General features: G+C 48.7%; 1 protein-coding gene across 6 annotated transcripts in view; it reads right to left on the reverse strand.

Moving 5' to 3' along the window:
• The window catches only part of PLCG2 (phospholipase C gamma 2), a 174,056-nt gene that overhangs the window by 68,479 nt on the left and 89,601 nt on the right, over nt 1-15,976 (reverse strand). For all 6 annotated transcript variants that reach the window (XM_038538196.1, XM_038538197.1, XM_038538193.1 and 3 more), the window contains 2 exons: nt 8,778-8,862; nt 7,301-7,384 (listed from right to left, as the gene is read on the reverse strand). In XM_038538196.1, coding sequence (XP_038394124.1) covers nt 7,301-7,384; nt 8,778-8,862 — 169 coding nt within the window. The remainder of the gene's footprint in view (nt 1-7,300; nt 7,385-8,777; nt 8,863-15,976) is intronic.

The following is a 15,976-nucleotide window of genomic DNA, read 5'->3' on the forward strand; positions in this document are numbered from 1 at the left end:
CCTGGTCACCCCATTTGCTGAACCTGCTGGCAGAGGCACCTGGGAATGTACTTGTGGGAATCAGCCCCTCAGGGTCCAGAGAGGGGCAGAAGGATTGAAAGCAAAAAAGGCAAGTATTACCAACCTGAGGCTCTCCACTTGCATAAGCAGAAGCAAAATTTAATGATGCAGCGCAATAGGGCAGGTGGGGGGATGGGGGTTCTGGGGAATGGAAGACAGAAGGCAAGAAGATTTCTGGGTCCATCCAACAGAGAAGCCAGTCACGTGTCCACTGCAGTGGGAGGGAAGAGCATCACAAGGTCCCTTCTGGACATTCCAGTGTGAGATGCAAGGCAACCTGGCAGTTAGATGGGAGAATCTGGCTAAGCACTGGCCCTGCCTGACAATCACCAACCTTCAGACACCAAGAAATCAAAGACCCAGCCAAAGATGTTGTGAACCCGTGGATAGCGAGGTAAGAGGACAGCGAAGACAGCGTAGTATCCCAAAGCCAAGTGACAACATCCAGGAGAGAGTGACCAACTGTGATCCATGCCACCCAGTGGGCACGATAAAGGCCAGAGGACCGACCAGCGGCTTTCACAATGTGGAGGTCCCCGGTGATATGACAGGATGAACTGCCATGGGGTGGGAGGCTTGGATACATGGCTGGGACAGGCTCAGGAGCGGAGAGAGAGATTGGGGAATCTCTCTCAGACAGCGATTCTGATGGGGCTCCTGGAGCAGGTTCCTTCACGGGGCAGAGAAATAGGGCAGCGTTCCAAAAGGGAAAATGTGTCAGGGAGGGCACTCTATCAATGGAAGAGGTTACAGCATGTGTGATGGCTACAAATGTGGCCCCCAAAAGATCTGTGCAAGCCCCATCCCCTCCCTCCCCACCTGTGAATGTGACTTTATTTGGAAATAGGGTCTTTGCAGATATGATCCAGTGAAGGCAAGGTTCTCCTGGATTAGGGCAGGCCCTAATGCTATGAGTCGTCCTTATAAAGGAGACATCTGGAGCTGGCACAGGCCAGGACTAGGTGGCCACATGATGACCAGTGACAGAGATGGGAGCGATGTGTCTACAGAGCAAGGAGTACCCAGGATGGCTAGCAAATACCAGAAGTGGGGAGAGAGGCAAGGAACAGATTCTCCCTGGAGACGTCAGGGGGCATCAGCACTGCTCACACCCCGACTGCAAGAGACAGAACCTGCTTAGCTGGAGTCTGTAGTGGCAACACTGGGGAACAAACAAGGCTTGTTGGGAGCTGATGCAGGGCAGCCTCAACCCCAGCTCCCCATCCCATCAGGAAGGCACTGAAACAAACCCCAGTCAGATACAAGAAACAGGCTCTGAGACGACCAGCAGTTGTTCCGAGGTGACACATCTAGAACGTCATAGAGCCTGCATTTCAATCCTGGTCTATTTTGGCACTTCTCCACTGGCCTGCACAGTACGTGCAAATGCCCACAAAGCAAATAATGACAACCTAGCAATGAGAGAAGAACATTCTAGATGCTATAGGCACATAGTGGAGAGACAGCAATTAAGTTATTCTATCATTACTGTGCAGGGTTATGTGGTCAGAGTCTACCAAACCAGGATGTGTGGCTACAGGTAATGTCCCCTCTGGCCCCAGCAAAAGATCAATGAGGTGAGGGGAGATGTCTGTTTTGTTAACCACTGTGCCCTCCTGGCTCAAACATTTGTTGAATGAGTGCCTAAAATAATGGATAAATAGAACTAAAGGCTACAAGTCACCTCGGACTTTTGATTCCCTGGAGACAAAAAAAGGGGCTGTGCCAAAGGATGGAGACCACAAGAGCAAGGGCCAGAGGTGTCGAGGTCAATCTGAGGTCAGGGAATGAGTCTCCCCACAGAGGGGTGGAGGGAAGCACACCCTCCATAGTGTAATATACCTTACACACTCTGCTTAGTGGGTTACATGAGCCATTTGGTGCCAGGGGGCCAAAGGGAAAATGACAGAAAAAGCCAACCAGAGATTCCATGGCTGATTTTTGCACTTTGGATGCTTCTCCCCCTCCTACCCTCCTCACGCCCATTAGAATAATGTGCGCTATTCCCTGGAACCCTCAGCCACAATATCATCACAGAATGTGACTCACTTCACATATGCTTGCACCCATGTAAAAAATCTCGAAGAGTAAATATTAATCTTTCTACTAAATATATAACTATAGAAGGTTTGAAGACATTTCAATTATCTTTTTATTTGTACGCACTTCCTACTTCTCTGTTATAACTATGTGTTATTTTGATGATAATGCAACTTATTCAAACATCAGAAATGAATTTCCAATCAAGTGTTGCCTGGTCAGTGAGGTACCAAAGGACCCTCTGGGAAACCCATTGACCCTGACCAAGATGGTCCTTTTGAGGCAGGACAGGGAGCAGAAGACCACAGCCAGCTGTACTCACTTCCTCCAGAGGAGATTCTGGCTCATGAAAGGACAAGCTGTCCTGGGGGGCCAGCTACTGGGTGACTGCTCTCGATGAGCCTTTTTCATCCTCTCAATTAGCCTGGAGGATGGATACCATCAACCCTATGTAACTGATAAGACTGAGCATCTGGGAACTTAATACCGTTGTCAGCTACGAGTAATGTGAAAGCAAGATTAGTGCCACCTTCAAAAAAATTACAGCTATTTTCTCTTTTAATAGGCCAAGAAGCATTGAAGACGCCTACATTTAGATCCCGGGGGATGGCGATGGATGGTGGAAGGCTGTGTGTTTGCCTTCTGGTACCTTGCAGGGTTGGAAAGGCACTTGTTCTTTGAATCACACTAGATACCTTTGAGAGCTGATTATTATTTGTGAGCTGCTGGAGAGCAACTGTGGATGTTGGGTTCATGGGAACCCTTGGTGGACAGACTTTTAACACGGCCCCAGGATGTCCTCCCAGTATTCACACTCCTGCATGGTCCCTGCCAACTTGCAAAAGTAATGGGATGTACATGATCATGTGTCTATGACTACATGATGATGCTATACACGACTGAGCACCTGTCTTGCCACCTTTGAGGAAGCCAGCACCTATGTAGGGGAGTCCCATCCATTATGGAGCTGTGGGCAGCAGCATCTAGGAGCTGTGGGTAGCCTCTGGCCAGCAAGAAACTGAACCCTCAGTCCCACACCTGCAGGGAACTGCATCTTCCACAACCTCATGAGCTTGGAAGCAGATCTTTTCCCACTTGAGCCTCAAGATGAGACCACAGCCTCAGGCTAAACTCCTATGAGACCCTAAAGCAGATAATCGAGCCAACTCATGCCAGAATGCCCAAGCCCCAAAAGCTGAAAGAACAATGCACATCGTGGTGATGCTGCAATGCAGCTAATACAGAACCGTAACACATTTCCAAAGGAATCTACCGGAGGGTACAGAGAATAGATGGTATGAAAAGACAGGGGGTATAAGCAGATGAATAAACTGCTACCTGACCACCGCATCCCACAGGGGTGAAACTCAAGTCCTGGACCAAGAGCAAGAAGGAAATTAGCGAGCCATCCTTGCGGATGATCAGGGCCTGTAAGTGCCTCCTGCCCAGGCGCCACTAACCAAGGCAGGCCTTCCTATATTTGGTGGGGAGGTAGCGGAGGAACAGTTATGAAGCTGAGCATTAAAGCATTCGAGGGAGAAATAATACAATGCTGGGTTTGCTTCAAAATTACATGAGCAGAGGAAAGTGGATTAAAGCAAGATGAAAAAGAAGTCCCATGAGTGGATCATTGGTGAAACTAGCTGATGGGTACGTGGGGTTTGCTACACTATAGCCTCTGCTTCTGTATGTTTGAAATGTCCCTTGATACAAATGTTTTCAGAATTAAAAGCAAGTATCAGTGGCTGGGCACTGAAGTTGGGCAAAAGGGAACTCAAATCCTAGCTCTGCAGCTTTTGAGCTGTATAACCTCTAGCAAGTAAGCTCTCTGAGCTTCAGGTTCTTCATCTGTAAAATGGGAATAATACTGGTGCCTCTCACACAATTGTGAGGAGAACTAAATGCATGGACAACACTCAGCACAGCACCCAGCCCCAGCGTATATTATAGTTCACACTTAGGAAACATTTGCTATGATCTCTATTCGTAATATTGTTAGTACAGCCTAGCTAGAGGCTTATCATCAGGGACACACATGGAATTAAATTTGTCTTCCTGCTGCTGCAAAACTTTTAGAAGCTTTGAGGCTTGGCTGTGGAAACATAAGCAGGTGCAGCTAACTACCTCAAGTTGGAAATCCATAGCTACTGATGAGCAGGAACCCACTCCTGGTTCTAGTCTGGGGGGTGAGGGGGAATTGTCCATCACCAGGGGGAGCCCTGTCTCCCCAAAGGAGCCTAAGAAATCCAGCTGAGCCTCTCAGAGCACACAGCTCTTGCTTTTCTGTGCTCTGTACTGCCAACAAGGAGCTCAAGAAGCAAATTATATGCTGACAGAAGGGGAGGGGCATTTACCTACACAAGAGTAGTGAGGTTTCTCAAACTGGCCACTATCTATAGAGCTTGGGGCTTTGTTATTCAAATTACAAGTCAGTTACACCCTCCAGTGCTGGAGATCAAAAGCCTTTGGGGTGTGGCAGGCAACATAAATTAGTAGAGAAAGCTGGGGGGGGGGGGGGGGGGCCGGGTCGGGGTAGGTGGGAGCTGGGCAAGCCAGAGAATGCTTGCTTCCTTCCTACTCAGATGTCCTCATGGGGAACTCAGGACCCATATATAGCCACATGTCAATTTTTTTTCAGAAGCAGCAGAAAAATCTAGATGTTAACATGAAATCTCTTAAGTTTTAAATGTAGGCAATTCATTTGAAAAACATTTAAACCATTAGGCCAAGTCTAATAGAATGCAGGCTGAATGGGTTCTGGCCAAGAGAAGGAGCCTCTGGAACAGATGTTTTTTCCCCTCCAAAACTGGGCAATCTAAATTACCCCCAGAGGATTCAGCGATTCTGCAGAAATCGGACTCAAATTTTTCCTCCACCTCCTCCCTCTCAAACACACACGTTAGCCTCAAAAAGAACCATAAAGAAAGTAGAGGTTGAAATAAGTCTTAGGTGGAATTTTATCATGCAAACAGCCCATCAATGGGTTAACCTATGCTGGCAGATGAATTAGCTTTAGTGCAAACCTTATTCTCAAGCTTTGCCTGCCATCTGTCTGATGAGACAGCATCCTGAAATTTCAAGGCAACTGATTATAAAAACTGTTATTTGCAACTACTTATCTTGAGTGAATCAAGGTTTTCTCAATCCTGGTCAATTGCATAAGACACCAATTGTCATTATTCTGGATTCCACTGGTACATTGTCATCAGACATTTTCATTGTTCTCAAGAACTGATTACAAATAAAACTTACAGATTTTAACCTAAAAAGCTGTTTTGATCAGCTTTTATGCAGCAGTTTTTTTATTAAGTTTTCATATAAAAAAGGAGTGGATGGTTACATAATTTAAAATGTTTTATAACCAATGACCTGATTTAATATCTTCATTTTACAGAGCCAGCTGAATGAAGGGGGAAAAGATGGCTTTTCCCAAAATCACTTGTGGTCAGCCAAGGTCAAGCTGGGGCTGAAATCCAGGTCTTTCAATCCCCTGTACTCTATTTGGCAAACCAAGAACTAATATGTGAAAATTAATACAATGCAGTGGAATGTTTTACTCTAAAAAATCATGTATTTTTCCCCCAATCTAGGCACACTGGAGATGCTGCTCCCATGTCTTTGCCTCAGATACATCTAAAATCCTACAGCCAGTGGTCACCTATCAAGAAACCTCATCCTGTGCCCACCTGCAGGACTGCATGCAAAAAGCAATTACTAAGTGTCTTCTAGCGACTTTGTTGTATTTTTTTTTTTAATAAGTAGGCACTATACCCAATGTGGGGCTTGAACTCCCAACCCTAAGATCAAAAGTCGTATGCTCTACCAATTGAGCCAGCCAGGCACCCCCCTCCCCTTCTAGTGACTTTCATATGCTTATCACTGAAAATGCCTGCACTCTTGACTTCCTCCCATCCCAAGCCCTCATTCAGTTGTCCCAAGAGCCTGGTGGGGCTGGAATCCCCAACCCCATTGCACAGATGAGAAGACTGAGGCTGAGAGCCTCAGATCACATAGCTAGTTGGAGAAACCAGATCTCTGGCTCCAAGTCCCACATCCTCTCTGCTCTGCAGCTCTGCTCTAGACCCAGTTTTGCTACCTGCAAAGCCCTCTTTTGATAACAGAGCCTCTTGTTTGTGGGGCATGCGCCACCCTCCAGGCACTGCGCTCCATACACTGCACTGAACCCCTTTGTTTAAGCTTTATGCTTTATGGGACTTTGTGTGTGTGTGTGTGTGCGCGCGAGTAATGTGCTCTTTGGAACAAGTCAAAAAAAACTGAGGTGTGCAAAGAAAAATGCAGTTATCTCTGCTGCCCATCTTCCCAAACCCCTTCAATACACAGACAAGATCAGCATTAAATGCGAAGTGTGTATCCTTCCATACTTCTTCCCTGTTCATAAAAACACACAGAGACATATGGAGGAGGATTATTATATCCTGGTTTTGGTTCTGGTTTTGTTTTTTCATCAGACTTAGTTCCTCGGGTGAATCTGCTGCCAGCTTTGCTCACAAAATATCATGAACATCCCTCCAGATCAACAAACAGAGAGACTCAGTCAGGCTTCTTAATCAGCTGCATAATGTTGCATGGTATGGATGGACCATAATTTCACTCAGCTATTCCTCTACTGAGAGGCAGGCAGATGGTTTCCAGGTATTTTGCCAGAATAAGTAACGCTGCAACAAACAATCTGGTAATAAATTCTAAGGTCCCCATGCCCTCATTTCTCTCAAATAGAGTTCCCAAAATGCCACCGTCAGGTCAAAATGTATGCACATCTTAATTTAATTTTAAAATGGCATATTATCTTAATAAAAAATATTCTCATAAATATTGAATAAAAGCATTTTAAAAAAGATCACACACATAATCCCTCAACCCAGAGATGGTTACCCTTAATGATTTGATAAATTTCCTTCCATGAGGAGATAGTGCAACCAAATTAACTGAACTTGTTTTACTTTCATAGGCTGAATTTAATTCCAGACTTCTCACGTTCCTTCCATTTCCCCCACAGCTCTCTCGCGCGTCTACCAATCTAACGATGAAACGAGGACGTCACGGTCATTCCCACTGTGTCTTTCCTTGCTGAGAGGGGACACTCAATGGGTCTCATGGGTTTCTTAGGGACACACCAGACTTTGAGGCACAGGGGAAACAGAAACAGAAACACTGATAATTTGCTCAAGAATTGTCTTACCGACTTTTGCTGCTCAAACATAAGTTTTTTATAGAACAGGTGGAACTGCTCAAAGCTGAGCTCATCTTTGTGTGCACCAATTTCCTGTAAATTAAAGACAAAAAAAAAAAAGTGACCATGCGATCTCTTACGTCCCCCACCAGAATGCCGCCTCACTGTTACCAGGTGGAATGGCTCTTCCACAGCTCTGGTCAAAACCAAACTCACATTCCTCTGAGCCCAAACTGTTCACGGGTTTCCTAATTTACCTGCCTGGAGAACACACCCACCAAGGGCCCCACCAGGTAAGATCCTGCCCTTGAACCCCCTAAATGGAAGCAACTCAGCCAGAATTCCAAGAGCTGTGATGCAGAACTCTTCCCTCTGGGGGCAGAAGACACTTCCAAATCTAGACCTAGTGTAATAAGGTCTGGGCAGACAGGGCATTCTAAAAGCATGGGAAAATTAACCAAGCCTTTGGAGTTAGAGTTCAACCCCAGTCAAGGCTTGTCCTCTGAATTGCTTAATGGCTTTGGACGATTTACCTGATCCCATTCAGATCCTCAGTTTCTTCATCTGTAAAATAAAAACCACCCCCCACCCCCCCTCCCTAGGACTTCCTCCAAACCAAACCAGTAACATCTACATATTGCCAGCTCAGGGAAGCCCTGATAAAGAACAAGATTCCAAGATGTGGTGATCAATGGTAACGCTTCCCACTGTCTCTGTTTCTGCCTTCCTGGAATAGTTGGAATGCTCTAGGCAAGTCAAAAGATGGCTTGGTAGCCACAAAGTGGGTGAACTCTTCCAAGAACTCACTGGCACAAATATGAATGCCCTTTCTTGGCTTGAGGAAGCCTATGACCGGGGCTGCCAGCAAGCAAGTGGCAAGGTCATGTGAGTCCCACAACTGGAGCTAGGGAGATGGAGCATCACTGGCTTCCTGACAAGATTCAGGATCTCTCTGAGCACCAGTCGGGGGGGTGCCTAGGCATCATCTCCATCCTTACACCATTCAGGAAGGCCCCACTTGCCCTACCCTACGCCATCACCCTCGGGGTGACTTTACCCACTTTACCTCCCAACAGCGTAATTACAGCAGACCACATACAAACTCAATGATGAGTAGAAGGAGGGCTGGGTAGGAAGTTGGGGGAAAGCCAGAGAGGAGCCCACTCTGACAGCTATATTATGAGGACTGGATACAGAATACCATGCTCTTGACAACCTTACCTAGGGAACCTTTCATAATATTTTCCAAAAGAAACAAATTTGTTCATGTTACTTGAAGGACAGCAGGCTGTGGGACAGTGAGTGAAGGGAAAGACCGCACTCGTGGTTCTCACCTAGGACTGCATGGATGGCGTGGATGACGTCCTCACCTAGGACTATGAACTGGACAGATGTCTGGGCTCTCCCAGGCACCCTTCAATGGGGCTCAAAGGCTAAGTGACCCTCGGTTCGCAAAATCGCCATGCCAAGAAGCTACGACACTTACCACAAACTTATCTTTGAGGAACTTGGCACTGTTCACCTTAAAGTTGACCAGGGGTAAGATGGTCTTCAACTCTCGGAGGCTGATGCTGCAAAAGAGGGAAACCTCAGCTCTAGCCGCTTCAACCGTGGAGGGCTGGGCTACATTCACCCTGTCCTCCGGAGCACCCTCTATGGGTAGAGGGACTGGGGACAAGAGACCCTAGATTCCAGGTGGGTCACACAAGGCTGGTCTCTACCCTTCAGGGAGGGCCAAGGACTCAGGTCACATAAGAGATTCACAGTGTGAGCAGAACATGGTGGCAGGAGGCCACATAACCTCTGTGGATAGGAGATGTCCAGGGACTTCAAACCAAGGGGAGCGACTCACCAAAGGCCAGAGGGGAAGGGGAAGGAGCCAACCCTATACAAGCCCCTACTATGTGCCAGGCTGCCCTGCGGGTCATCCAGGCAATAATGTTACCTAAGCCCTCACTCCATCTGACCCACACACACACACAGGAAGCATTACCCACCCTTGGGGTTTGAACAGGCAACGGGAGAGGGGTCTGCTCAAGGTCAAGGGCTGGGTGACAGCAGAGCCCAGATTTGAATCAAATCCCAAAAGGTATAGTCACATGGACCACATCACAGAAATCTTCCTGCGTGATTTTCACCTAGGCCAGGTAGTAAGTTCAGGTGCAGAGGAAAGAAGAAGGAGAGAGCACATTCAGAGCAAAAGAAATACCCATAGTAGCACCAGTTACCAACAGTAGCAGTGGAACTTTAACAGCATATATACAATGCCAGGCACTGCTCCAGGGGACAGACACAGACATGCCTTCCATGTTCTAACAACCGCATGAGGTGGGTACCGTCACCATCTCCACATTCCCGGGGAGGACACAGGCTCAGAGAGGTCTGGGGCTAGGACGTGGAACAGGGACTCCAGGGAAGTCCACCTGTAACCAACCACTGCATTTTCCCGCCTCTCCAGGAATAGCATGAACAGTGTGGAGAGGTGTGGGGTCGGGGTGGTCGGTCAAGGGCGCAGGATCTAGACCCCTGTGGCTATAGAGCTGAGTGTCTACTAGAGCAAGAGAGAGTGGTCTTGGGGTGCCATTGGTGTGGTCAGAGAAAACTGCTCTGTGTTCTGCAGCCGTCAGTCTGGACAGGGGTGTGCATGGCCAAGGAAGGAAGCCTGCCCAGGATGTGGGCAGAAAATGGCCCAGTTTCCTCCACCCTGTCAACTCAGCTTCTGCCAGCACATCCAGAAGAAGGCAGCACATTACAGAAGAAGGCAGCACATTACGCTGAGCAACTGCCTCTGGAGACAACTGAGTGGAGCTCATGGCCATCCCTGTGTCCCCACCTCCAGCCTTTTTACCTCTAGTCTAACAGCCTCCCTAACATCAGACACCTATACCTGCCAGATGCTTCCCTACCCCCGACTGCTTCAGGGGCAGCAACAAGGGTTTTCCCAGAAAGGCTGAGAGCAACACCTTCGAGTGGGGCTGGCCAGCCAGAGAGTCAAGCAGGCTGGCTGAGACCCCCTTTCTGACCCAGCCCCCAGGGTGCCCAAGAAGAACCTGGCCAGGACCGGATGAAGGGAGAAGAACAGCAGGGCCTAGCACCACAAGACAGGGCAAGGAGAGGGTCTGGCCAAGCTGGTGGCCCTGCAGGGCTCATCCAGGACCAAGGAGGAAGTCAGAGTCCCCTCGGGAATCCAGAACCTCCAGGCAGAAACAGGGTCAAGAAACCTCCCCACATCCAGGTATAGAGACAGGGGCACTGGGAGCCAGTAGAGCAAACACAAGATCTGGGGCCAAAAGACTCTGAGCAATGGGGCACCCGAATCCATCTGCTCCAAAAGTCCTACCTTATAGCAGAGCGACTGAGCTGCCAGGTAAAGGTGGGGACCCAGAGCTTCCTTAGGCTCCTGTGCCAGGACCTTGCCACTCCCCTCACCTCCCTGCCCCCCAAGCTCCTTCCTCATTCCCTCCTTCCCCAGACCTGTGATCTGTGCTGCACTGCCTGACCCTGAGCCAGGACAGGCTCGGTAACTCCCCAGCTGCTGGAGGGGAAGAATCCAGCAGCCCCCCACTACTCCCCTCTCCCCGTTTGGAACTTGCCATCATCAGATGAAGAGAGTGCCTCGGCAAGGCTGCATCCAGCATCCAATGACTGCAGCCCTCCCGGGACCTCAACAGAGGACGGCTCTGCAGGCCGTGGCTGTGACCCACAGCAGCCCAACTCCTGCTACTACCCACGGGTGTCCATTCCCCACGCCCTCCCCAGGAGACTTCCCGCACACAAACCCCCAATCCCCATCTCAGATTGTGGTTCCTGCAGGCTCAGCCTGTGACCATGGGTTCGGAACCAGGGCAATTCTTCTGCAGAGGGAAGGCAAGAAACAATCCCTGCCAAGGGCCACAAAAAGCCCCTGCCTCCGCTGTGGCAGGCATCACTCCACAGTCGTGGCACCTCCCCCTGTCAGCCTGGCACCATCCCAGCTCCCACAGCATCACGCCCCAGAAGCCTTTGCCATGCCACCGGGGTAAGTTTCCTGGCAGCCCCAGGAAACTTACCTGCCACCCAAAGGCTGGACCCACACCTCCACCACCCCCGGCTTCTCAGCTGTACAGACAGTCATACGCCTTTGTCAATACTCACCAGAAGCCGGGCATCTAAGCATTCTCACACACCAACCCACTGTGACCTCACCCCAACCCAGGGAGGCAACAACTGTTAGCCCTCTCTTACAGAGTAGAGGCACTGAGGCACAGAGAAATTAAGGAACTTACCCAAACTCACAGAACTAGTAAGTGTTAAAGCGGAGATTCAAATCTCACCACTGCCCAAAAGAACTTTTGACAATGATGGAAATATTCTAGATCTGGGCTATCCAATGTGGTAGCTACTAGCCACATGCAGCTACTGAGCAGGTGAAATGTGGCTAACATGACCCAGGAGCTAAAATTTTTATTTAATTTTCATTAATTTAAATAGCCACAAAGAGCCAGGGGCCACCATATAGGACAGAGCAGCTCTGGAAGCTTGCTTCTCTAAGTAGAGTCCCTGGACCAGCAACACCAACCTCAGCTGGGAATTTGGTAGAAATGCAGATTCCTGAGCTCCAGGCCAAACCTTGTGAAGCAGAAACTCTGCAGAGGAGACAGTACACGCCTAAGGCCAAAGCCCCCCAGGCGGTCCCAATGTTCTAGGGCCACAGCATGAGCTGCATGATACCTACGTGCATTCCTGCTGAAGGAGAGACCTGGACCCGCGCACCTGCCTTCCACCTGCAACCGCTGCCCCTTCTGCCTCCTGAAGACCCAACAGTCTTCCCTCTGCCCCACCCAGCTTCAGCCTCTGCAAATCCCATGTTATATGCTCAGCGGCAAAAAGCAGAGGGAGGTAAAAAATCTGGAGACAGCAAGACAAACTGCTATGAGCCCTACAGGCTCTTGTGCCTCCACGGGACTCAGCCCCCGTGAGCCTCACACCAGGTAACACAATTCCAGGGACCCTCACAGAATGTTCAGGGGATGGGATGGGGCTTTATCAAGGAGTATTTGGATTACAGAAATGCTCACCTTTTGCATCAACTGCAGAACCAGAACCTAATACTTAGATAACAGATAACTAAACTCTAAAGGCTCAAGACTGGGGAGGGGGAGTGATCTCTAAAAAGCCATGAGTTATTGTTAAAGCACTGACACCTCTGACTCAGTCTCCCCAGGCCTGGAAATGTCATAAGGAAAGCTTCCAAAGCTAGAACATTCCATGTATTTTTTTAAGGATATTATTTATTTATTCATGAGAGACAGAGAAAGGCAGAGACATAGGCAGAGGGAGAAGCAGGCTCCTCACAGGGAGCCTGATGTGGGACTCGATCCCACAACCCCGGGATCACACCCTGAGCCAAAGGCAGATGCTCAACTGCTGAGCCACCCACGCTTCCCAGAACATTCCATGTTATGTCTAGGAATGACATAATGAGAACTTTCTTTCATCCGACGAACACTAGAAAGACCAAACCAGCCAAACCCTTGACTTCAAGGAGCCCCCATCAACACGAGCAGCAGCAGGAAGGTAAGACTCAGGGAAAGCCAAGCATGTCTGCTCAATAGGGGACCATGGAGTCATGGCACAGGGCCAAGAATCTTACAGTGACCCCAAAAATGCTTCTCATGAGGGTCACATTGGTGACCTGAACATAGGGAAAAATTAGACATAAGTTAAATGACAAACAAAAGACAACTTTTTGAACCAAATATCAACTTCCCGTTGATTTCTTTCTTTCTTTCTTTCTTTCTTTTTTTTAAGAATTTATTTATTCATTCATGAGACACACAGAGAGAGAGGCAGAGACACAGGCAGAGGGAGAAGCAAGCACTCTGCATTGAGCCTGATGCGGGACTTGATCCTGGGACCCTGCGATCACGACCTGAGATGAAGGCAGACGCTCAACCACTGAGCCACTCAGGCATCCCTCTTTTTTTTTTTTTTTTTTTTTTAAAGATTTTATTTATTTGACAGAGAGAGGGAGACAGAGCAAGCAAGTGCACAAGCAGGAAGAGGAGCAAGCAGAGAAAGAGGAAGAAGCAGACTCCCCGCAGGGAGCCCAACCCAGGGCTCGATCCCAGCACCCTGGGATCACCACCTAAGCCAAAGGCAGCCACCTACCCATCTGAGCAACCTAGGTGCTCTGCCCACCTTGGTTGGTTGCTCTTGCAGTCACTGACATCACATTCCTGAAGAGTCGCAGGAAGTATAGACATTCTTACTGTTTAACATGTTGTGAAAACAGTTTAATCCTCCCCTCCAGAATGGGCTGGATTCAGCAACTTATTCCCAAATAATGGGGATGGTGACTTTACAAAGGAGAAATCTCCCGATACTACCTTGGCCAGGTGATCAAGGGTTACATGGCCACTGACGAGCCCCGCAGAGAACACGCACCACTCGATGTGACAATGGGATGAAAAAGACCTTCACCTCTGCGACATTCTTCCCAAACACCCGCAACCTCAGCCTACCCGTCACTCCAGCCTCATCATGACAAAAAGGTCAGACCCACCCCAACTAAGGAACATGCTAGAAAATGCCTGGATGTATTCCTCAAACTGTCAAGAGCAGGAAAGATGGAGACACTGACTTGGCTCAGGGGAGATCAAGCCACAGAACCGCGCAGTGGGACAGAGGGTCTGGGGATAGATCTCAAAGCAGGAAAAGCATGGGGGGGGGGGGGGACTGTGAGCTCCAAATCAAGTCCCAGGCTCAGTTCAGAGTCCTGTGCTAACACCTGTTCCTCCTCAGGCCTGACAAACATGCCACAGCAACGCCTGAGGGGAGCACAAGAGAAAGCCGCAAGGAAGGGTATTCAGGGACTCGATGTGCTATCTTTGCAACTTTGCTCAGGAAAGCTGTCCCCAAATTTAGAGATTAAAAAAGAGGAAAAAAGATCATATGTGTAATTAGATTTTAATGAAGTAAACACTGAAGGTGGAAATCTACTGAAATTAGATGTAGCTGGGGTTAACGGTGCTTACCATTTAATATCCCATTTAGACAGATTTTTTCTAGTTTCCAGTATTAATAAAATTTTCTATAATGAACATGAATTACTTTCATTTTTTTTAATCTATGTGTGCTTTTTCAAAAGCCAAATGAGAGTGTAAGAATGAAAAATAAAAGGTTGTCTAGTTCCTAGCCCACGGTCAGCCCTGGGAAGCAGAATATGGTCTAAAATAGTTAAGGTGAAATTTAAAATGGGCCAAAGAACCAAACAGATATTTCTCTAGAGAAGATGTGCAAATGGTAAAAAGCACGGGAAAAGATGCTCAACATCCCTAGCAATCAGGGAGATGCAAAACAAAAGCAAAATGAGCTACTACTTCATACCCATTAAGATAATTATTATTCGAAAGAAAGAGGGTGAGAGGGAGGGAAGGCAGGAAGGGAGGAAGGAGGCAGGGAGGAAGGAAGGAAGGAAGGAAGGAAGGAAGGAAGGAAGGAAGGAAGGAAGGAAGGAAGGGAGGGAGGGAGGGAGGGAGGGAGGGAGGGAGGGAGGAAAGGAGGGAAGGAGGGAGGGAGGAAGGCAGGAAGGAAAGAAGGGAAGGAGGCAGGAAGGAAGGAAGGAAAGAAGGGAGGAAGGCAGGGAGGAAGGCAGGAAGGCAGGGAGGCAGGCAGGGAAAAACAAGCACTGGCAAGCCAGTGGGAAGGCCGGAGCCCTGGAGCCCTGGAGCCCTGGAGCCCTGGGGTGGGACTGAAGGCTGCAGCCACCGTGGGAAGCGGAAGAGCCCAGGTCTGAGGACGCAGCACTATCACCAGTGGATTCAGCAATCCCACTTCCGAGTAACGCACACAGGAACTGAAAGCAGGCGATGCACACTCGGGTTCACAGCAACAATAGTCAACAGCCCAAAGCGGGAAGCCGTCCAAGTGTCCATCAAGAGATGGACGGATCAACGACACGTGCCCCCCCCCCACAGGGGCGTACTGTGCAGCCTTAAAAAGGAGGGAAAGTCTGACACCTGCTACGGGCACGTGGATGAACCGTGAGGATGGGGTCCTAAGTGTAACAAGCCAGTCCCCCAAAGACAAACAGAGCCTGACTTCACCGGTACGCAGGACCCAGAGCTGTCACACTCGCAGAGACAGGAGGTAGAGCAGAGGTTATTAGGGTGGGGAGGGAGGAAATGGGGGGGACTGTTTAAGGGGACAGTTTCGTGTGAGATGAAAAGCGCTCTGAAGAGGATGGCGGGGAGGGACGCACCAGTCTGAACGCACTTGCTCTCACAGAAGCGGACGCTGCAAGTGTAGGTTCTATGCTGTGTGGATGTTACCACAATCAAACCCATCAAATAGATTTTACTTCCAGGCTGTGGGGTGGGGGAGTGGTGGGAGGGAAGATTTCTGCCTTTTACTAGCTTTCAGGAACACAACTTATAAAAAAACTAAAGCAACATCAAGCAGTAATACGCAAGCCTCCCACCGCAGCTGGTTTGTTCTATTGAGTGGCACTAGATTATTCTCAGTGGTCACAAGGAACGCTGCTGTGGGGTCTCTGTATTTCTGCGTAAAGGGGTTAACCTTTTAAGACAAAGATTATATTAACAGTACATCCTCAGAATACATTTTGAGAGTTTTCTAGTAGTGCAGAATTAAATTTGCACCCATGTGAATGGAGACTATTTAGATCCTATGTGAGTAGAAACA

This window comes from Canis lupus, chromosome 5, assembly GCF_011100685.1.
Source record: "Canis lupus familiaris isolate Mischka breed German Shepherd chromosome 5, alternate assembly UU_Cfam_GSD_1.0, whole genome shotgun sequence".
NCBI lineage: Eukaryota > Metazoa > Chordata > Mammalia > Carnivora > Canidae > Canis > Canis lupus.